The sequence below is a fragment of the Dermacentor andersoni genome, chromosome 1 (genome assembly GCF_023375885.2).
Source record: "Dermacentor andersoni chromosome 1, qqDerAnde1_hic_scaffold, whole genome shotgun sequence".
In the NCBI taxonomy this organism is placed as follows: domain Eukaryota; kingdom Metazoa; phylum Arthropoda; class Arachnida; order Ixodida; family Ixodidae; genus Dermacentor; species Dermacentor andersoni.
Genome location: NC_092814.1, coordinates 303,705,366 through 303,729,976, shown reverse-complemented (window position 1 = coordinate 303,729,976; position 24,611 = coordinate 303,705,366). Strand labels below are relative to the sequence as shown.

Sequence of the window (24,611 nt, the reverse complement as noted above, 5' to 3'; positions counted from 1 at the left end):
AGAGCTCTTTGCAATCTTGCACGAAGCCGCGGATCAAGGTGCGAAGGGCCGCTTATCCACAGTGCAATGTAATTTGCGTAGACAGCTATGCTCAAAGGGAAGTCGCTGTCCCGAGGCAAACGACATGGAAGCGCGGCGAGTACGGTGTTAAACAAAAGCGGTGATAAAACGCTGCCCTGTGGGACACCGCACTTCACATTTCGGTATTCACTAGTTACTCCTCCGACTAGCACTTTCATCCGGCGCTCCAATAGAAAATTATGCACGAAGTGGAGCAGACGGCCCGAAATTCCTGCGGTTGCAAGAGAGAAAATAACTGCCTTATGCGGAAGTGAATCGAAAGCTTGCAGTATGTCTAGGAAGAGCATGTAGGCGGAATTCTTGTTTCCTTTAGCATATTGGAGCGCTGAGACAAGGTCTAATATGCTGTCCAGAGCTGAACGACGGCGACGAAAGCCACTCATGACATCAGTGAAAAAATTCAGCTTCTCTGGCCTGACATCTAAGCGAAACAAGACCATTCGCTCCATTACCTTGATGACATTTGTGTCTTGCAGGGCGCCCGGGCTTTGAAATTGGTATCACCACGGACGATTTCCATTCAGCAAGTATTACACCGGTTATCCATACTTCATTATACTCGTCCAATATACGGTCATGAAAACTCTTATCAAAGTTCTGCAATGCTTGATACGTCACACCATCTTCACCTGGTGCAGTTCGGCGTTTGGAGAGGCTCAGCGCGTGTCACAGCTCCTCAAGAGGGAAATCTGCCTCATCCATCTGGTAGGCTGTACCGCAGGAAGCGGTTATGGTACTGTGATTTGTCAAAGAAGGAAGGTCGCCATTTGTGGTGTCACTGGATGCAGGAGAGACAAAAATGTCTGCAAATGTCTCCGCTATAACTTTTGGGGACTAGCCAGTCGACGACGGGGTATCGGATCCGTCGTTGTTGTACTGTAGCTTCTCATAAACACTCACTCTTCAGTTTGAACAGGCTGTCTTGAGATGATGCCTCTGAGATCAGCTGACAGGAACTTGTCCCAGTTTGTCACTGTATACACAGCAGTCTGTCGGCACGCAGTACGTGTTGGTGTTAACCAAATGGGTAGGTGATCTCAGCCCCACGATTGTCTTAGGGACGGCTACACCATCGTGGGTGGTGGGCATTAAAATCTCCGCATAACACAAACGATGCACCACACCGAGACACTAAGCAATGAGGTATCGGAAGAACGTGTAGGCCTGTTGTATATGCTTGCCACCGTCGTAGGCACACCTCTGAGGCTCACAATAACATCTGCACACTCAAACTCATCGTCACAGATGCCGTCTGTGTCAAGAACCGCGAAATCCAAGTCATCACGCACGTAGGCCGATGCTTTTGAAGCATTGCGCGTATGCGCCGCTTCCACACATTGGAAAGAGCCACAAGCTGGTTTCGCGCATCGAGTGTTACTGTGGACACCCACGAAGCCTGGCAATCGATATTCGTATTTCCTTACGTTAGTTTCCTGAAGCGCTATAACGTCTGATGGAGTCTTCATAGCGATGAGTCGAAGAATTAGATCAGCGTGCCGCGGTCGCATCGACCTGACATTCCATTGCAGCACAAAGGGGCGAGGCTGCTGACAACTGTTAAAATTGTTTCCGGTAAAACGTCTAGTGAAGGCCGTCGAGGACTGGAACGAGGGCCTCCAAAAGTTGCTCTGCTGCTGACGCTGCTGGTGTCTGACGACCGGCGATGATCTGATGACGTTGACAAGCATCTTCAGAAGATTGACAAGTTGCACATCGTCGTCGGCTGAGACCGGTTTAGGTACTGTGTTTACAGTGCTTTCCACTGTGGTCAAAGTCTTTGTAGAGACTTGTTCTGACGATTTCGATGGCAGCGCTTGCCATGATGAGTCTGAGAGGCAGAAGGTCCGCCCCCCTACTTTCCGATGCGTTGTCTTTGTCATTCTTTGAACGCACTGCTTTTCCAGTCGCTGGAGCAGCGACTGGAAGCTTTCATCTCCTGCTGCCTTCTTTTTGGCTTTCACTTTTAGTGCCTTTAGTTCATTCTTCAATGAGGGACATCCTTTATCCGTTGCCATATGTTAACCATTACAGTTAGGGCACCGATATGCCTGACTTTCACGGGAATCTACATGGTGATTCCCACCGCATTTGGCACAGACCGTATCTCTGGTGCAAAAGCCCTGAACATCACCAACCTTAAAACACTTATGACATTGCAAAGGCTATGGTACGAAGGGTCAAACAGGATAGCGCACAAGTCCAGCCTTTACATGAGTAGGCAGCTTTCCAGAGACAAAATGTATCTTCATACACTTTGACGAGCCCAGGCTTCGAACGTTAATTATTTTGCATGGTGGCGTGCAAACGATCGTGCTCTTAAAAAACATCGTCTTTGAGGTCCAAGTCGACACCAGACACGACACCAGCTGCTATATTTGTACCCTGTGGTATGTAGGGCCGCGTGTGGACCCCACAGATTTCAGACAAACCAAGTAGAGTTTGCACCATCTTATCATCAGTTGTGTCAACGGCAATGAAATTTTTCCAGGGGTTCACGCGAGCCTCTTGGATTAGTCCAGGGGCAAGTTTGTAGAAGAAATCATTAAGTTTCTGTCGGGAGATAGCATTCAGGCTTGCCATCGCGTTGACGGGCATGAAAGCTACTGCCGTAGTCTTGAGGCTGCTGTGTATGATAGTCGCTTCACTTGAGGACGATGCCGGAGACGTCTGTCTTGGACGGCGGTGCTTGACAGGTATGAAAGCATCCGAATCTTCCGATCTTTTGTCAGAAGGCTCAGAATCAGCAGCGCCGGATCCTACTGCCGAATTGAACCGCTTCCGAGCCGCGGGCGGTCTATGCTGACCGCCAGACGAGTTCAAGACCACATTTTCCATGGCAAGCTCCGCGGGGAGGATCTCCCAGCAGAGTAGGAGTCTTCAGGGTTCAGCACAACGTCGTTGCCTGTTACTGATGCACGAAAAGTATATAAATAGAAAGAAACTGCAGCACGAGAAGAAAACCAGCAACCGAGCACAAAAACTTCGTCGTCGTCCTTCCAAAAGGTGAGAACGGCCCAAAAGAAACAGAAAAAGGCCTTACGTGTCGTATGAGGGATGTAATATAAAGGATCAAGAGTTCCCGGAGTAATTGCAACTACCTTGGGATATCTTAAGTTACAACAAAATCTAAGCACACTGTTGTCTTTTGCTTAGTTTATTTTTCATTTCCTTCCTAGAAAGATACCATGTGCGCCGTTACCAGGAATCGAACCTTTTACTCTGCAAGGAATACCGTATCCACGAATGTACTGCGGCGGGTATTTGCACCGTTCATGTCAAAAGTCTCCCTGTTTCCAGTTCATTTGCCTAAAGCTATAGCGAAAATTTGATTACGTCATTGATTTGTAAACGTAACTATAATTAGCCATCTTGCAGAGCGTTGTCACTACACATGTTATTACTTTGACGCACTGACCTTCCTCACTCTGAGGAGCCGACCACTTGAAGTCCGGGAACCTGTGTCCTGGCGTAATCACTGCGAAAAGAGAGAGAAGCAAAAAAAAAAAAAAAATGTGAAGTCAGAAATTTGAAATTATTCTGATTTAACTTGCTTCAGACAGTAGCATACGGTTTGTTTCACGGTCACGTTGATGATGAACTTAATGTTTTGTTTGATGACAATTGAGTTGTTCGAGCAAGTGAGTGCGTGTCGGGAACGCGCTAATTTTCTTTACCCGACCATCTTTACAGTGTTAGTGAGGCGCAGTGTGTGATGTAGCGGTTTGCGTTTATGACACACGATACCAGCTCGCTGTGTAGCGAGATTAGATGGAGAATAAAAAAGAAAACTCGAAAGAGAGCACGACGAAAAGAGTAGTGAAGAGCGCCAGAGTGCACAGCTGGCATATTGCGTAAGACGCTTCTCAACACGCGCTCCACCTATAGATATAGAGCCGGGAGAGCAAAAGACCTGGCGGGTAGAGCTGTCACACATAAATTGCTGGCAACGTTCCCAAGCGATTATCGCCGCGTGTACAGATGCTCACGCTGTACGAGCGTATTGTCTCTCGTGCATCATAACATATAAGTAGCTCTACGTTTCTGCCTGTTAGAGCAAAATATTTCGTCTGATACCATTCTCAAATGAGCAATGATTGGCAAGCCTTAGCGGTCCAAATTTATACAATTCGTTGGTGACTGTTCATGTTACTCACGTTTCCTCACCACAAAACGTCAGACACAAAAAATGGGCAAGCAGATTACCTGCTGCACCAGTAGGCTCGCTCACTAGCCGCAACAGTTGGTCTCGTCAGCCAAGAGGAACTTCGAAGATAATCCGTATTCAGCGATTTGAAGGCACCGATACAGTCTTTGCTGTCAGCCCTGCGGCGCAGACCACATGAACAACTGCGTTTGATATCAGGAGACCTAAGTGATAAATTTAGCGAGAAACGGCATCCCATTACATTTCAGCGCTTTCGAATGTCACTGCGGCATCATGCCTAACGAGCACGCTGATAGCGCTGCTCGGTCAGCTTTTGAAGACAAGCACGCAGAAATCGATACCGCTGTTACGGTCAGATGCAGCTAGAGTACTTTGCCTACTGGCACGAGACTTCGCAATCTCCGAGCGCAACACGCGAAGTTTCAAAACAACCATTTGCACCCTTTGGACTCCTCGCTCCACCTTCGCATCCCACCATGATTCCGCCAATGCAAGGCTACATGGCTCGCTTTGTCGGCTACGGCTAGGAGTAACCTTCCGTATTGGAATGGCTGACAACGCAAATTTGTTTTAATGCGGCGTTTCCGACCATTACTGAGCACTTTCGTCTACGGTAAATCCGAAGTGCGTGTCGTCAGCGGCACACAGCCAGAAATTTCGGACATTGCCCCATCGGCTATGTCGAACGTCATCGCAGTGCACCAACATAACACAATTGCAGCATTTTTAAAGAGATTATATTTCAGAATGGCTCCCGAATTTCAATAACTTTCAGTTTGGAACGTCGACAGGGTAATCCTTTTATTAACATGCGTCTTTATGACACTTAGTCGTAACGCCCTTGCTGTGTTATAGCAGTGTTTCGGTCAGCAACAAAACACTGCTATAACGCACCGGGGAAGTTAGGATTAGGTGTCGTAAGTACGCCTTTCATTAGAAGGGCGTACCCTCTTGACATTGCGAACTGAAAGTTGTTGAAATTGGGGTGGTCTTTTGAATTACCATTTTTAAAAATGCTGCCCACTGACCTACGCCGGTGCATTGCGGTGCAGTTCGACGGATGACCGCAGGAGCAATGCCTAAAATACCTGGGTATGGTCGCCAATAGAATATTTTTCATTCTGCTATAACATAACGGTAGCGGCATCTGTCACTATACAGTGAAAACACGGTGTTTATTGCAGCCGTGAGAAATGGCGCCATCGTTCCGTTGCAGAGGAATCGACATGTTCTTAATGGCGTCGCCGCAGAGGACACTCACTTCGGATTTAATTCGGACAAAACTGAAGAAGGGGGGAGGGGAGTCAGTGATGTTCGAATGCGCGCTATTAAAATAAAATTAACTAGAAAGTTATACCTGTGTGCGAAATTTCACCTCATCTCAGCCACAAGTTTAGCAGGGAGGGTCATGTACACTTGACCGCTATTATTGATTCAACGCTCAGTACTTTCATTTTCTTCAACAACATTCAAGACTACGCTGCATCGGTATTGTAGTCTAAGCCTATTTTGATGTGTCTATTGTAAGATACCGCTAGGTAGAGTATCGACAAGGCAAGTTATGCGTATTACCAGGCACCAAACACTTACAGTGAGGTCCACTGTTAAAGGTAACACGCCAAATTGCGTTTTTCACTTTGCTAGCTCTGCAGCTGGAAGTGATCACTAAAGATATTTCATTACACTGCACAGGTGCGTAGCTTCGAAGGGGCCAGCGTTGTCAATAAGTATCATCTTGAAAAGCCTGACACTTGCAGAGTTCTCAGAGCGGACAAAAAAAGAAAAAAAAATGAAAAAGAAAAGGGTACTCTACGCTCACACAGTAGTACACCTGGCCAGTGTGATGAGACAATTATATTCCAATTGTTTTCCATTGGGATGTTTTCGTCACTGTTGCACCCTTTAACAGTGAATCACACTGGTCACGTCGCCAGAATTCGTCCTTGACTGTAATTCTAACTCTACGAATATGAGAGCTTCTTTTAAAGACACGCTTTCTTTGCCTGCTTTCCTGGGTTTGGTGTGGCTACTGTCGCTGCGGCTGTCTGCTGCTTGGTCGGTCGGCATCTCGGCGGAAATATGTGTGACTATATCTGTGAAGGTTATATGGGCACCGAAAGCAAGTGCCGGCTGCCCGACGAAATGGCACGAGTAAGCAATCCTGTATTCTACGTAATAAAATAAATTACGGTATTTACTCGAATGTAACGAGAACACCATTGTAACGGGAATATCAACTTTCCAATCAAGCGAAATAGAAAAAGCAAAGCCGCGAATGTAACGCGAGATGAAAGGAAGAAGAAATGAGACCGTTATTCAAGAAATCACAATTAGCAAACAAGTTCTCTTGGGTGATCTTTTCCAGAGATAGGATTGCTTTCGTGAAATTTCACGTGACTCGTCACCGAAAGCGTCCCCGAAAAGAGTTTCCGGCGCTGTGCAAGCTCGCTATCAGTGCCAAGAGTCATCATCATCATCATCAGCCTGATTACGCCCACTGCAGGGCAAAGGCCTCTCCCATACTTCTCCAACAACCCCGGTCATGTACTAATTGTGGCCATGTTGACCCTCCAAACTTCCTAATCTCATCTGCCCACCTAACTTTCTGTCGCCCCCTGCTACGCTTCCCTTCCCTCGGAATCCAGTCCGTAACCCTTAATGACCATCGGTTATCTTCCCTCCTCATTACATGTCCTGCCCATGCCCATTTCTTTTTCTTGATTTCAACTAAGATGTCATTAACGCGCGTTTGTTCCCTCACCCAATCTGCCCTTTTCTTATCCCTTAACGTTACACCCATCATTCTTCTTTCCATAGCTCGTTGCGTCATCCTCAATTTAAGTAGAACCCTTTTCGTAAGCCTCCAGATTTCTGCCCCGTAGGTGAGTACTGGTAAGACACAGCTGTTATACACTTTTCTCATGAGGGATAATGGCAACCTGCTGTTTATGATCTGAGAATGCCACGTGCTGCGCAATGAGGAATGTTGTACTGTCCTGAATGACGTCTTCGCGGGTGTGTTTACAAAGTCACCTGCCGTTGTCACGCCGCAGCTGCATAATCGCGATTTCTTTCCCATGGATGCAATTGTAGTGAACTTTGAGGGAATAGCTAAATTAATTGAGAAACTAAAGCTTTCGTCTTCATGTGGTGACGATGAAATTAATGCAAAGTTTCTGAAGAACACGAAAGTTTACTCTTCAGTTTTCCTGTCATACCTCTTCACACAGTCCATTGAATCTGTTATGCTGCCATCAGATTGGAAGGTCGGGAAAGTGGTGCCACTTTTTAAATCCGGGAACACGCATTCTCCTCTTAATTATCGACCAATTTCTTTAACTAGTATCCCGTGCAAACTTTTAGAACATGTAATTTACTCTAATTTAGTCTCATATCTTGAATCTAATGACTTTTTTAGCTCCTGCCAACATGGATTCCAGAAAAACTATTCCTGTGAAACACAGCTTCTGTTATTTACTAATCACATCGCAGAAGCTCTAGACCGAGGCTCGTTTCTTCATAGTGTGTTTCTTGACTTTTCTAAGGCTTTCGACAAAGTACCTCATCAACTACTTCTACTAAAAATCAGCACTTTGAAAATTGACCCAAACATCCTCAAATGGATCGAATGCTTTTTATCTAACCGAACCCAATATATTATCGCTAACAATCACGCTTCCTCTCCTTGTCCTGTTGAATCTGGCGTCCCTCAAGGTTCCGTTTTAGGTCCACTACTATTCCTAATCTACATAAATGATCTTCCAGATAACATTAACTCTAGTATAAAGCTATTTGCTGACGACTGCGTTATCTATCGCGAAATAAATAACCCTAATGATACACTTATCCTTCAATCTGACCTAAATAAAGTATCTGAATGGTGCAATAAATGGTTAATGACCCTTAACATCAGTAAATGCAAGCAAATGACATTTTCGCGAAGCACTAATGCCTCAATGTCTTCAGAATACAGAATTAATGACATCGGTCTGGAGCGCGTGCATGCCTACAAGTATCTCGGTGTCTGCATTTTTGATGACTTGTCATGGCATACTCACATTGACTACATCATAGGTAATGCAAAGCACTCTCGGTTATTTCCGACGCAATTTTTTCCAAGCTCCACAGCGTCTAAAATTAATGCTTTATCAAACTTTCGTTCGTCCGAAACTCGAATACGCGTGTGCAATTTGGGATCCGGCACACCGCACTCATTCAATCCATAGAATCCCTTCAAAATCGATCAGCACGGTTTATTATGTCGAACTATTCACGTACCGCTAATGTCTCGCAGATGAAATCGTCACTTACCCTTCCTGACCTTCAAACTCGGCGCAACATCTCGCGCCTTTGTTTATTCCACAAAGTGTTCCATCACCATTCATTGAATCGGCAACTCATTTCGCATCCAGTGTACTTATCCTCCCGTATCGATCACAGCAATAAGGTAGCTGTTCCTCTTTGTCGCACTGACATGTTCCTGCATTCTTTTATGCCGAAAACCTGTTCTGAGCGGAACCGCCTTCCCTCTTCTATCGCCACCTTAGCCTATGCGTCATCATTCAAGACCGCTGTGACAGATCATCTTTTAAAATGACTGGAATTTTGCTGGTTTTTTTTCCTTTTATTTTGGTGCTCTTACTGTCTGTTTATCTTGTCCTTCTGTTGTACGCTTGAATGTTTTTTGTTTGTAAACCATGTACCCACCCCCTCTGTAATGCCCATTGGGCCCTGAGGGTATGATAATAAATAAATAACTAAATAAAACGCACCCCAGCCCATTCTTATTCTTCTGATTATTTCCGTCTCATGATCCGGATCCGCCGTCACTACCTGCCCTAAGTAGATGTATTCCCTTACCACTTCCAGTGCCTCGCTACCTATTGTAAATTGCTGTTCTCTTCCGAGGCTGTTAAACATTACTTTAGTTTTCTGCAGAATAATTTTTAGACCCACTCTTCTGCTTTGCCTCTCCAGGTCAGTGAGCATGCATTGCAATTGGTCCCCTGAGTTACTAAGCAAGGCAATATCATCAGCGAATCGCAAGTTACTAAGGTATTCTCCATTAACTTTTATCCCCAATTCTTCCCAATCCAGGTCTCTGAATACCTCCTGTAAACACGCTGTGAATAGCATTGGAGAGATCGTATCTCCCTGCCTGACGCCTTTCTTTATTGGGATTTTGTTGTTTTCTTTATGGAGGACTATGGTGGCTGTGGAGCCGCTATAGATATCCTACAGAATTTTTACATACGGCTCGTCTACACCCTGATTCCGTAATGCCTCCATGACTGCTGAGGTTTCGACAGAATCAAACGCTTTCTCGTAATCGATGAAAGCTATATATAAGGGTTGGTTATATTCCGCACATTTCTCTATCACCTGATTGATAGTGTGAATATGGTCTATTGTTGAGTAGCCTTTACGGAATCCTGCCTGGTCCTTTGCTTGACAGAAGTCTAAGGTGTTCCTGATTCTATTTGCGATTACCTTAGTAAATAGTTTTTAGGCAACTGACAGTAAGCTGATTGGTCTATAATTTTTCAAGTCTTTGGCGTCCCATTTCTTATGGATTAGGATTATGTTAGCGTTCTTCCAAGATTCCGGTACGCTCGAGGTCATGAGGCATTCCGTATACAGGGTGGCCAGTTTCTCTAGAACAATCTGCCCACCATCCTTCAACAAATCTGCTGTTACCTGATCCTCCCCAGCTGCCTTCCCCCTTTGCATAGCTCCCAAGACTTTCTTTACTTCTTCCGGCGTTACTTGTGGCATTTCGAATTCCTCTAGACTATTCTCTCTTCCATTACCGTCGTGGGTACCACTGGTACTGTATAAATCTCTACAGAACTCCTCAGCCACTTGAACTATCTCATCCATATTAGTAATGATATTGCCGGCTTTGTCTCTTAACGCATACATCTGATTCTTGCCTATTCCTAGTTTCTTCTTCACTGCTTTTAGGCTTCCTCCGTTCCTGAGAGCATGTTCAATTCTATCCATATTATACTTCCTTATGTCCGCTGCCTTACGCTTGTTGAATAACTTCGAAAGTTCTGCCAGTTCTATTCTAGCTGTAGAGTTAGAGGCTTTCGTACATTGGCGTTTCTTGATCAGATCTTTCGTCTCCTGCGATAGCTTACTGTTATCCTGTCTAACGGAGTTACCACCGACTTCTAGTTCACACTCCTTAATGATGCCCACAAGATTGTCGTTCATTGCTTGAACACTAAGGTCCTCTTCCTGAGTTAAAGCCGAATACCTGTTCTGTAGCTTGATCTGGAATTCCTCTATTTTCCCTCTCACCGCTAACTCATTGATCGGCTTCTTATGTACCAGTTTCTTCCGTTCCCTCCTCAGGTCTAGGTTAATTCGACTTCTTACCATCCTACGGTCACTGCAGCGCACCTTGCCGAGCACGTCCACATCTTGTATGATGCCAGGGTTAGCGCCGAGTATGAGGTCTATTTCATTTCTAGTCTCGCCGTTCGGGCTCCTCCACGTCCACTTTCGGCTATCCCGCTTGCGGAAGAAGGTATTCATTATCCGCATATTATTCTGTTCCGCAAACTCTAGTAATAACCCTCCCCTGCTATTCCTAGTGCCTATGCCTATGCCATAGCACAGCGTTACTGCGTGAATTTCTCTCAGTTTCTTTTTCTTCTTATTTCTCCTTTTATTCCCTTTACCCCTTTCCCCAGCACAGGGTAGCCAGCCGGTACTTACACTGGCTAACCTCCCTGTCTTTCCTCCCCTTTTGTCTCTCTCTCTCTCTCTCTCTCTCTCCCTAATGTACAAATGGACCTCGCGCTATGCCTCGCACGGTTTCAAGCCTCTGCGTCGCTTCACGCGTGTCAGCCATTTTACTGGCACGGTGCTGCAGTGATGAAGCCTAAAAAGAAGTTTGCGTGCACAGGCGCTCTGTGCAAACTCACGCGTAGCGCATCGGAGAGCTCGTTCTTACGGTGCCTCTTTCCAGCTGTAACTCGGCACCAGCGTATGTAATGACATCTGCCGACACGGAACAGGTGGTCTCGGGCGCTGGTCTTGCAACACGCGCTGTAGCAGAGAGTGCAGCGTGCCCGACAGGCCGTCGTGGGGGTGACACCGCTTGGCTCTCCGTTCCAAGCGAGCCCAGTGCTTCTCGTTCTTTACCAAGCGCTGATTTGCCCAAACGTTAAGCTCCCGCGCACAGAGATTCCCAGAACCGTGGCGCCACACGCGCAGGCGTAACGTATCGGGAAAACTAGAAACATGAAGCAAATGAACGAAAAAAAAGCTCATAAAAAAGGATGGTTCGTCTGTCTTCCCATCCGTGTCTTTACTTTTTCAACATCATTGCGTGTATGCCTAGTTTTGGAACTCGCAGCCATAATACCCTGCACGCAGCGCAACCTTTACTGCGCCGCTGTGCAGCTGAATTACGAAGACAAATATATTTATGTGCGTGCCACGCTAATTTTCGGGACGAGCGTTAAAAGGTGGACGAACTTTCTCTCTTCCAAAAGAGTAGCCTGAAACGAACATTTCACATCTCCTCGCAAAAGAGCTAGCGCAAGTATAAGTTTGTTCTTGTCTTTATCATATATATGCTCCGCTTTTTCGTTTTAATGTTGAGCGTATAAGCCTATAATTTTCTTGAGGAAGTGGCGGAGACAGCAATACATCAGCTGCACGCAGCACGTCCGGTTGAATTGATATCGAAAATTCACTGCAGACCTTTTCTTTTTAATTTTCGTAATCCGGAAGGGAGCCTTACTATGCAGCACACAAGTCACAAATCAAATAAAAAGAAGTATACTGTGGCTGGTGGGCTGTGTTTCGTCCTACCCTTTGTCACTAATGCACGCGACATAGCGCGGGTTTCATCGCACTCAACGATCAGAGGGAATGCTTTTACTCCTTTATTAGGGAGCCCCTGTTTATGCCACACTTATCTCTTTTTTTTTTAGGGTCATTTCTAGGCAAACCTCCTTGTTTATCCCCCTTTCTGCACTTATTCGGCGTATACTGAGCGCAGGACATAAAAGAACATTCTAGAAAAAAAGAGCGTGCAATTATAAAGAACATTTGTTCCCCAGGAAGTTCTATATAGAGCGAGAACTTGGCGCTTTGCCGCGCCATTTCTGTTACAATAATTTTCCCTCGCGGTGACCTCTTGCGCAGTGGCTTGCCTACAGGCAGTCTACTTGGAATATATGCCTAGAAGCGTTGCTTTGAGCGCAGAATGTACGCGGTTGCTCCTCATGAAGCAAGCGATGTTCAGAGCATCAGCGTGTAATGGCGCCTCGCAAACGGTATATAGTTCTCTCCACGCGGATGGTGCGAGCTTTAGTGCGGTCGGATAACGCGCTGGCCCGCGGTTCTGGTCGCTTGGAAGATTTACAGCAAATAAAGTTGTCGACGAATCAGAAAGCGATTTTAGCATTACGTCCACCCCTTCAGGAAAGCGCGCCCGGAAAATGATTTCACTCGAGAGCCTGTTTTGCGGCTGCACTCGTCCACTGCAGTATGCGATCAGTGGTTCTCTCGTCTGCACAATACCAAACAAGGTTTATCTCTACACTGTGAAAGCCGCGCACAAAACAAAGATATCCGACCGCGTGTTCCAATCCTTACTAGGACGATACACCATGGCTGTGATTTTTACTTGAGGATGATTTACCACTACGGTTTCACCGATGCTTGCTTCGCATTTTCGTTTAATCGAAACAGTTAAGGCCTGTACATTGATATCCTGGTGGGGGCGCCTATATAGCACCTCGCCACTCAGCTCAGCGCTTTTTCTTGATGTTGATATGCACTAAATGTCGGGAGCTATTGGCGCATCGCGCAAAGAGCACGCCTACTCTTATCGTCCAAGCTCGACCCACTTACCGGTGATGAACTTGCTTCCCGACTGAGAATGTTTGACAGCGCTGCTATCCCGGGCGCGCGGGTGCATATCCCATGCAGGCATTTTTCATATATCGCGGGCTTTGTCTCTTTGCCGGAAAGATAAACAGGTGACGTGGGTACCTCGCTTGATACATCTCATTTTACCCCCTTGCCATGCTCTACAACTCCCAAATTGACATATCGATAGTAAGAAGAAGAGTTAATAAGTTTGCTAATTACTTTTAATAACTAAATTAATGTCAGGGGCTCAAATTTTAATGGGGTTGTTTGAGCAGGACTGCGAGCAGGCTGTACATGGTCTTATTGCCCATGGAACGATCCGTTTTTTTTTTTTTTTATAGCGTTGCGCATGATAGCTTAACGCCCTCCGTATAGGGAGTTAATGGCTCAGAAGATATACATACCACATTTGCGCGCCCACATCTCCTATCACTTCAATATTAAAACTACCAGTGGCTCTCTACCTTTTCAACGTGCCCGACGACTACTGTTGGCGAAATCAGAAACAAGAGCGCCGCAATTTGCATATTTACCAATGCAGGCTGAGCTACGTGCCACTGAGTTTGTTAGTTGTGCTAAGGACGCGAGAGTTCACGTCTTTACCTTTGTGTTCATACTATACTTCACGTCGCTGGAAGAATGCCGTCGCGCCCGCAGTAAGCGTTTTGTACAAGTTCCGACGGCGCACGGTACGTAAAACTCGGTGTCACTTCTATGCAGCTCCATCTGAAGGCGCCAGCTCAAAATTTGTCGCCGCTCCAGCCCAGCAGAGTTCTGAGAATTTTATTTTGGCACTCGTTTCTTTGCGTACATGCGTTCAATAAGATCGGAAAGTGCAAAAAGCCTAATGTTAAAAAAAGGTAAGCGACAGGTCTTAGCGCCGGTCATTGATTATGTTGCAATATTATTGAATATCAGACAAGCAGACGTAGCGATTGCTTCTCATTGGGAATGACATGTTTTCGTTTTATTATATTTGTACATCTAAAGAGCGGTGTGCCAATTAAAAGATTAACGAAATACTCTAGTTACCAATCGAACCTGTTACTGAATTTATCACTGCTATCTCGAATCTGTACTGCATCCTATATATAGAAACCAATGGTAAACGCGTAATTGAGCTTACGACGTCACTCTAAGGCTCAACACACAATGCTCCAAATTTATTCTTTTTTGCGCTACCGCTGCCGTTCGCCGTCAGCGACGACAGTCGCTGTTCATAGAACATGTTCGCCACCGTCATGCCAAATGCTGCAAGTGTTACACTGATATTTTTGGTGGCATTTATAGCACAGTGAGCGATGTTCGCACGGGAACGGATAGCGGATCAAAGCGCGAACGTCCTTCCTGATCCCAAGGCTTCCGCGCACTCTCTCCCACATTGACAGTTTCGCGGCAGCGGCAGAATAGAGGAGCACCGGTGTGAAATGTTCTACGCCCGAGTAACGCCTTGCAGGGCGAGAAATCTAGCGCTCTCACCTCGCCTCGCACGCTTCCGAATCTAGCATGCGCGAGTATTGTTTTAAAGCCTGCGCACTCTTTAGGGAGTCATTTTGTCTCATCTCCTGTGAATTCTGTCCGTGGGCTAATTTTCCGCCAATATGATGTGCTTTAACGCACATGACTCCTGGCAGAGGTCAGACAGCGCTCAATGACAAAGGGAAAGCGAACGAGATTAATGACGATCATTGTCACGGGAGAAACTTACACCTTATAGATTATTTGCGATTCTTAATAGTGTAAACCCAGCCTGTGTACAGTTGCCATGAGCGCTCCGCTGTTAGCTCTGCATCTTATACTGATGTATTAGCTTGGTGCATTCGATAACATCATTCGTTCTGACGAAGTTCTGAATCGCGGACAGGAGGCAGAAGCCTTTGGTCGCCGGTAAAAAGTGCAAAAATGCGGTCTGGTTCTCAGAGTTTCTTCTGAAAATATTTTATAGCCATTCGGCGTGATGAAGTAAAGGCTCTATACAAGAACAGATTCAGATAAAATCCTCCCCACGAGAAGTTGTTTAGGAAGGAGTGTTCGATACAATTAAGCTGAACGATGTTTCGACAAGCTGTTCGTATATCCGTATCGTCTTCAGCGTCAAATCGGACTCCGCGTCGGCTGCGCTAATTTCCAACCCAAGAATACTGCCTGCTCCTTATTTGTGGTGTTTAACAGTATTTCATAATTAAATCTGCGTGTGACAAACATTGGCGACGTGAGTAATGCCTACTATTTGTTCTCTCTTAGCTATATGCAAGAAATTGCACAACTAAAGGCAAATAGAAATAAAACAAATATTTGCAATGCATTTGCACACAGTTTGAATCAATATTCAAGCGAGCAAACTGCAATGCGTCGCAAGTGCTATCTGGAACGAATGCTAAACCATGTTCATATACAGTTTGTTAGTTGAAGCATGTACGAGGGCGAATCAGAAAGCATTTGCCCCTATTTTTAATAGCCAAAATAAGGCACATACAGGTGGTTACAAATCTACGTACTATTCTGCCTACCTTACACTTTTCTTACCGGTTCAGCCATTTGTCCCATCGCAGCACTAAATTTGAGATGCCACTGTGGCAGAATTCGTCCGGCTGACTGTGGAACCACCATCGGAGTCATTTCTTGGCTTCACAGCCTTTTGTGAACTCACAACACCACCACCGAACACTTATCAAAGCGAGACACCTTCCCCCATACATGGGCTGCATTTCCCTGTAGATTTAAATGGGAGTTCATCCCAGGGTCCATTGAAAACGAATCACATTTCGTTGCTCGTAATCCGTGGACGAGTGAATCTCAACCGCCATCTTCAACACCTGACAGCAGCGTCGTGCCGGGGAGCTACTGGCAGTTAAGGCCAAGTGGCTGGTCCAAGAAAGGAACACCACTAGGAATGGATATGTCGACTTCTAATTTGTAGCCGTAATTTAGCTTTAAAAAAAAAAGGAGGGGGGGGGGGCAAGGACTTTCTGATTCGCGCTCTAGTAAACAAGACGGAAAAAAGCGACAGTCCTAGTCGACAGGTAGGGCTGTTGGGCAAGTATCGAGAGTGTGTGCTCAAAGCACATTGTGGTATATAAATCAGCAAGCGTCTTTGGATAAACATTTTAGAGGGTGGTAGACCCGCTGCGTGACCGAGGTTGTTGATGGCCACAATAGATCAACCTACTAACTGCTCGCAAAAGCCACCGTGTCCACAGGCAGCACAACATCGTCGTCAGATTAAGGTGCTAGTAGGCGTTAACAAAAGAGCCGTTTCGACATACATTTTTCAATTATTATTGATATCATTTTCACAGTAGCCTATCATATTCAGTCGCCTCGAGGATGACACCAATCGCATCGAAAGACTGCTCTTTCCTGTTTGCTTGCCGAGCTTGGATAATCATGGATGTGTTCAAATTTTGTCATCGCACTGGTTGACCATTAAAAGAACCCCACCATTGTTGATTGCTGCCACAGCACCTCCCACCGTCCTCAATTTTAGGGCAGGTCTTCCTCTCTTCGATGACACTGAATATTAAGAAACGTCACACGTAATTATCAAAAACGTATTATTAACAGCTAAGCAAAAGAATCTTCTGTCTTACATCTGTGCGCAGTTGGTAGCATGGAATTCACGCCATTGATACTAACCTTTGTTACTCTCTCACCACGCGATTGCCGCAGGTCTGAGGCAATAACTTGTAACCACTGCTACATATACAGTAAGGCCAAAGCTTAAACATATCTTTACGTTCCAGTTCTCTGTTCCGTTAAAAAAGCACGGCAAGGAATACTCGAAAGGAGTCATTTCAGAGTAATTTACCAGAATTACAAGAAAATCGTGCTGCGGTGTGGGAAGAAATAATAACGGGAAGCAAAAATGTGAAAATTCCAAACCTTTAACGATGGGAGTACTAGCTTCCCACATAGCAGCATATTTCCTGTATACGTCGCACCGGAAAGATTATCACAATATTGCTACCTCACAGCAATGTAGGGGTAATAATCGGAACCACTATTCGCTTACGTCGCTACATGCGAGGTATTGACCGCGGCTGCACATCAATGTCGTGAATAATAATTCCTGTAATCAGTGAACAAGCGGTCTTCGCAATATACCAGCCGTGTAGCACAGTGCTCACATCCCATAGGGAAATAAATGATTCCACGGGCAGTCGGGCGAAACTCTCGTCGTCTAGAGTGTCGTTAGAGTCATCCTGCACAGGTCGGGCGATACTGACTGGCACGTGCCAACCCGGCCAATACTGAACTCCATCTCGGGGAGCGACGGACATAGTTCGGCGACTGAGATTTCTCGGCGACGAGCGTCTAGACACCGCCGTCGATGAGAAACCCGTCGCAGCCTCCTGCTCCGCGCATCTGGCAAAAGAAGAGGCCGAAACAACCGTCCGGCGCGTGCATGCAACGCGCTAGTGCACGTGCAACCGTCGCGGAGAAGCGTGCTGACGCAGGACCCGCCGACTCACCGTGCTGGCTGGGCGGCCGCAGCTGGCTGAGCGTCTCGTCGGAGGACGCGAGCGCCCGGACGGCAGCCTGCCAGCGCGCGTAGCTGCCGCAGCGGCGCACCAGAAAGGACCGGGGCATCCTAGCCGCTGCCTAATCACGGCTACACTGCCGCTGGCCACGCGGTCGCGCGCGCGCGCGGGCGTGCTCCTCCGGGAACGCCCGCCGCCCGAGCGCTCTCAGCCCGCCCTGGGCGTCGTCCCCTTCCCCCTCCCCCTCGCCGCCTCCTATCTAGTGGCTGCCGCGGAACGCACCACAGCACACAGCTGGGGGAGAAGCGACGCCGCTGTCGAAGCGCTTGCACGCGCGGACCATCGTCGCCGTCGCTCTTGACGTCCTCCTCCTCCTCCTTTGCGGGCTTTCCTGTGGCAGCCTCCCTGCCCTCGTGGAAATCACCCTCCCTTAACCCCCTCAGATGCGGCTTATACTTCGCGCATCCCGCAAACTGCTGTTCGCTTGCCGCGAGAGAGATACAGAAAATGCGATGGCACCCGCGTTTCATCTGCCCCGGGACTTCGCTTCGCTGGTGTGCAGCCGTGTATGCAACCTCTGCGGGTGGCGACGCGAAACGCTGTTGGAGTCCAGCTATACGGATATTTAGTTTTTATATAACAGGTCAGCGATGTAGGAAGACAGCGCAGGATGCGTCTTTTTCCTGTCCACCTTCTGCTTTAAGCTTTTCAGTGGGAAGTTTTTGAATACGCAGGGCGAACGTGCTGCTTTCTTCGACAAATATGCAACCAAACTCGTGTCATGGGTCATTATTAAAAGTGCATATACCATGCTTTTTTATATATATATTCACGTGACTGAATGTGGATTTGTTGGCCGCTACTCCGTTTCGCATGTGAAACACAGAAATATATTAAAAGTCGGGCAACATCCGAATAGTCACATTAAATCATAATGTGAGATCTAGAGAGAGAAAAGCAAGGGCGAAGGCATGAGATGTTAACGAGAAAAGCGTCTGGTTGGCTATCCTGCGCTGGGGGAGGGGAACAAGGAAAGCAAGCTTAGAGAAAGGACAGGAAAACGCGGTAAATGTGTGCATGTGTGCGGACGGCGTCACGCAGCCAAAACAAAGGCGTTCGCTGTGGCAAGTCGTCCTCAAGAAACGCAAAAGTACCTTCACTACGGTGTGTGCCGACTAGTGATGAGGATGGGACGATTTTCCAATAGCACTTGCACCGGGGAAAGGGGGAATGGGGGAGGGGGTCGTCGAGATGTATTCGGGATAGGGTGTCTTCGTAAATGAAATCAAGGACCGTGGCGCAATTACGAGGTTTGACGGTGCAAAGCACTACACGGGCTATGAGAGAGCCATAGTGCAGGGCTCCGCATTGATTTCGACAAGCTAGGGTTCTTTAAAGTGCACCTAACCGTAATTAGACGAAATTTTTCGCATACCGCGCGCATCGCAACGCTACCGCCGTAGCCGAGAATCAAACCCGTGAGCTCGTGCTCAGCAGCAGAATACCATAGCGACTGAGCCCCGCTGATGCCCACGTCACACAAGTATCGTGTCTATTGATCTAATAGTGTCCTGTTTCCGACGAGGCTGAATCAACGGTCAGCAAAAAAAAAAATATGCTTCCCGTCAGTGTACAATGAAATGTTTTCTGTCAGAGCCTACTGCGTACGCTGTGACAGGAAACACGGTAAAAAAAAACAACACTAAGAATCCTATTATACTTAGCATTCTAAGCCTCAGAAAGTTTTCAGCACCACCTACCGTTAATAGCCGAAAGTAACACTGCAAAGTCAGGTTGATCTTAATACTCCGTGCAAGCACCTAAGTAAATCTGGAAATCCATGCCAACATTAAGCTTTTCACTGATATTTCAGTCACCGCTTAATAGACGCAAACATTGTAGCATATAGTCCCTCAGAGCTCTACTGCCGCAATTGTGCCTCTAAGTCATGCGTGGATCCAGTTTTTGTCAAGAGGGCGTCTGACTTCGAGACGGTGATTGATGATGATGATGATTATGATTTTTTTACGTGCTGGTGGTTTATTTTCAATAATAATGGAACATTTCTTGTCTATCCGGAGCAAACTAACAGTAACCGCTGGGGAAGAAGAACTTCATGAGCGTGTCACATGCCGTACGCTCGCACAACGCGCACAAACTTTAAAGGCGGGGAAAGGGGGGAAGTCAGGACATCCAGACATCTCCCCTGGATACGCGCATGTCTCAATGTCGAAATGTGTAGAGCAACGCCTTCAAATGCTCAATTGGAAGACCAGCCCTGCCGTCAAAGCAAGGAGGCGCTCGTGTGTACTATGCAACCAGATATACAGCTACCCACTGTCCCTTGCGTGCCGATTCCTCGGCATCTTCGCCCGCCAGCGTGCATTGTGTAGCGCGTACGACACTACATGGACTTTGAGACAGGCGAGAACACTAGCTCGAACCAGCACTGGAAGATTTACTTCCTAAAGGGCAGGGTACAAGCAAGCGTACAAATAAAAAGCATACAAAAAATAAAAATAAAGCTTTTACAAAACTGCTGACTGTTGTGGCTTGGCACGCTGCGGCCTGGCTGTCGGCGTCTGTGAAGAAAGGGGGCACTCTCGAAGATAACGCGTAGAGGGACAATTGAACCTACGACGCACTAAAAGCCTAATGAAACGCCTAAGGGTACGGGGCTAGCACATATGCCCAAAGGTGAACGGGAGACGAAGCTAATGGGACACATATGGAAACGGCACCGTTGTGCACAGTGTCGAGTGCCGGGATTCTATAAAGCTACGGGGCACTGTCGAAGTAGAACGTCGGCACCAAGCGAAACCATCCTTTCTCAAGCAGAAAGTACGGCTGGCACGGTGCCGACATGGCATTTCAGTATAGAAGCGCGCAGAGACGGCATGCTCCATAGTCGGAGCTATTTTTCCTGATCGCTTGTCACCAAGGTTACGCTTCAGCCGCTGCAGTTACGCTATATATGGTTGGAATAGTTGTGACCTACAAGACTGCATCGCAACAATCTTCGTTTCTACGACCCTCCTGGAGATGAATATAACACAACCGACACTGGAAGTTAGTCGTCTGATATCGTCAATGGTGAGCAGGGCCAGTCACGCCAGTCGCGGTGAGTAATGTTTGGTTCTCGTATGTCGTGCTATCCTGACATCATGGCGGGTAACTTGTATCATATGCCATGCTAGTACTTACAGTCCGCTCTCCTTAAACCACCATATCCTTACAAATCACGTACAGCTGCCCAGCGAGTAGCAGCGAACGACGTTCTCGATTTAGCCGATTACTTTTGGTCTCTTATCAGGAAGGCAACACATGATTTCGGAGGCTTGCTCTTAAGCGGTGGCTTCAGCGTCGCGCTCAGATTCATCCCTACACTGTTCCAACTTGAACGGTCACATTGAGAGCTGTCGCTCTCAAGCAGTGCAAGCAAAAGTGCGCGGCTCGATACAGCGGCGGCCATTGTATCTGTTTATGTTGGCGTAAACAGAGGCCTAGAGACATGCATGCTTGGAAGAAACAGGAAACACTTCGGTAGAGACTTCCGGTCTACTCCGCCTATTTAGGCAGAGCACTATTGATTGCTCCGCGGAGTGATCTTGCCTCCGCGAATGCTCTCAATCTGCCAATGAACCACTCATTTGGTGCTCCCGATCCACCGATGGAACAATCTTGCTGCAAAAAGAGCAGGAAATGTTGCTCCGGAATTGCTCCGAATCTGCCATTGTAATTTGCTATAAGTCAAGGTTTCATTCTCGAATCACAAGAGAGAAATTAGGCGCTAGTGTCTGCATGAGCTACCGTGTTAAGCTGATCAGCCAGCCTGCGCAAAAAGCGCTCATTATACCGACTTGTCTAAACTTCGTCCTTCTGGCTCTTTAATTACCTTTTGCATTCTTCTGCTGATACTCACGAAGCTCAGTTTTCATGGAAAGTATGTTTTATGATAATAATCACTCTCAATTAGCCTCCGATTTCTAGAATTTGACAGTTTTCAGATCGTTAGAGACCAAGATAACAGTATAGAATACTAAAAGTAAAGATAATGCACACGGTGAATATTACTTACCGGACACCATATTGACATAGCGACACGGATATTCTAAAGTGTCATGATTTATATATGCACTTAATATAACGTAATAAAATTAATTAGTCTGGAACGTAAAACTATTAACTGCTCCGAAGAAACGTTGTCGGATTAACACGCAATAAAATTAAACCAGAAAGCACAACAAACTGATCTGCAATGCAGAGGCTAAATGAGCCATGCCAAGTCGTAGCAAAATCCTTGTATTACTCAAAACTCTAACGGTTGTCGAACGAATACAGCACTACATTTCCCACTAGTATTCGTAGCAGAAAACTATAATGTTAACAGCCAAGACCCCTAAAAGGTTATGATTTTGGCAATCATCATCTATCTCTTAATACGTTGCCGGTCCGACATGGCGTAGAAAATATATTGTTACGGAGCAGTTGGGCATGATGTGACTATGAACAAAAAGGACTATTTGGCGAGGAGAGCGTGCGGCTGGTTCAGGCAGCCCCCTTGTGTATGCAGCGTTGATACAGTTTGTAGCTACCTGGTAAATACACCTACGCTTCACTAATTCTGCCCCGTGGAATTTTGGTTACTGCCGTTCCGGATTACGACTGACCCATGCTTACTACCGCTCCGGACTGAGCCCACGCCGTTTCCAGGCTCCATTTGACCAGCAACCGCCTAACGCCGACACTACTGCTACATGGAACAGTTCCTCACCGTCATTCCGCCATCACCAGTCCCGTTCACCACCAGCTCGTCACTCGCCGTCCCCAACGAACCTCCGAGCTCTTTCCCGGAAAAGTAACTGCTGCATCTCCCGAAGGTGATGCTGCACTGACGACTCGACCTAAAAACTCTTCTGCTGACTTTACCGACCAGACAGACCTTGATCGACGTTATAGTTGACGGCGTAAACATTCCGGCGTTGTTCGACGCCGTTGCGCAGCTATCTGTGACGAGTGCCCGATTGCGCCGTCGCCTAAACAAAGTCCTCACACCTGCCGCATCGCGAACCCCACGCATCGCCGATGGAGGAACGCCCACTGTACTCGGAATGTGCACTGTTCGCGTCAGCATCGCGGGGCACCTTATCATTTTGTTTGTGAGTTGGGAAATGTGTTGGATATTGCGAAATGTTGCTGTGTTTCTTTTACGCGCAGGCGCACTCCAATTTTGTCCGACTACGTATTACTTGTTGGGGGGCTAGTTGGTGCATGTTTCCAGACGATGGTTGTAGAGCCGAAACAGACAACACAGAGCAAGCGAGACGGGACAGGCGCAACTTCCAACTGTTTATTCACCGCGTTTGCGAATGAATATAAGGACAAATCAAAATGGGTAGCAAGAACCACACATGCGCGCGAGGGTTTTTACAAAAAAAGCAGATAAAAGATAGGTGAGGCGCACACGCATCTCATTCCCGTGTATCTAAAAAGGCAGTTTCATTCTTATAAATGGAGATAGATGGGGCGCTAACACAATCGCTACAGTTTCTTTTAATATAGAAGGCCTCCAACAGTTCAAGGGCTGTCTGGTCCTTATACTTCTGCTTGAAACCTTTGCTTCTTTCAGCGTTGCCACACACTTCATCTTCCTTTCTTCTGCGCAGGCTTTACAATGATGCGGCAGATGAGAACCAGTGCCATTTCGTAAATACCGATTATGTTTCGCTAATCGGTCGTTAATACAGCGGCCGGTCTGTCCGATGTACTTCTTTCCGCATGTGAGAGTTATTTGATATACGACTCCCACGGCGCATTTAACAAGCGGAGCTGCATGTCTCTTTTTACATTCAGTTTTGTTTACCTTATTGGGATCAGTTTTAACCCACAAGCCAGCCAGTTTCTTTGGGGCGGAAAAAACCACGGCAACCTTATATTTTGTCGCCACATGCTTCAAATTGTACGCTACCTTATGGGTGTACGGGATCACAACCGGTCTACTTTTGCTTTTGGTGACCTCATCTTGGTCGCCATTTTTTCTACTTTCTTTCTTCAATTTTCGCAGCAAGGCTTCAGCTACTCCGGTTAAGATCGAGGTTGAAAAGCCTGCTTTTTCCAACTTTCGAATCTGGGTGTGAAAGCTTTCCTCTGCCTTATGGCAACAAGATTTCTTCAGCGACGCTTCTAGGCACATCTGAGCAATGGCGCGCTTTACTGTCTCTGAATGGGAGGAACCACAGGGCATTAGTTCTTTGTGTGCGCGAGGGCGATACATCCAGCAAAAGCTTTGGTCTTTAAGGGTGATGTCAATGTCTAAAAACTGCAATCTGTTGCCTTGGGCAAGCTCATGGGTGAAGTTCAAACCTTTTCCAAGTAGTTTAAGACCAGATAAAACTTCTTTCACTATTTGTGGGTAAGATGAGGAAACCAGTTTCTTTAAAATAATTAAAAAGTCGTCAACATATCTAAAAGTTTTCAGCACTTTGGCTTCGTCAAAAGTATCCGCCAGTGACCTGTCCATCTGCGCAAGAAAGTTGTTACATAGCATAGGAGCCACGCAGGAACCAATGCAAATTCCTTTTTTCTGAACAAACAGCTGGTCTTCAAATAATACCACCGTGCAAGACAAGTAGTACTCTAACACTGCCAGGAAATTCGCAACAGAAACACCGTCTGACTACCTTTTAAACAACCAACCTTTAAACAAAATAACCGATTATAACTATCTTGGGGTTTATTTTTCTGCTGACCTGACTTGGAAAAAACACACCGAATATATATCGTCAACGGCAGCAAGAATGTTGAACTTTTTAAAGAGGAATTTCAGAGATACTCCTCAGAAGGTTAAGAAAATTTTTTATTTCACAAACATGAGACCTATTATGGAGTACGCCTACGCAGTCTGGGACCCTCAAGTCGGAACCAATTGTGCTATGCTCGAGGGTATACAGAATCGCGCAGTGCGATTTGTCACAAACAAATATTGC

At 46.5% G+C, this 24,611-nt stretch overlaps 1 protein-coding gene across 1 annotated transcript in view; it reads right to left on the bottom strand.

Annotated features, from left to right (window-relative positions):
* Nucleotides 1-17,833, bottom strand: part of LOC126548066 (uncharacterized) — a 38,682-nt gene extending 20,849 nt beyond the window's left edge. Inside the window, exons 1-2 of the mRNA XM_050196151.3 lie at nucleotides 17,617-17,833; nucleotides 3,497-3,556 (exon numbers count right to left, since the gene is read on the bottom strand). Coding sequence (XP_050052108.1) covers nucleotides 3,497-3,556; nucleotides 17,617-17,734 — 178 coding nt within the window. The 5' untranslated portion in view covers nucleotides 17,735-17,833. The remainder of the gene's footprint in view (nucleotides 1-3,496; nucleotides 3,557-17,616) is intronic.
* Nucleotides 17,834-24,611: the final 6,778 nt, after the last annotated feature.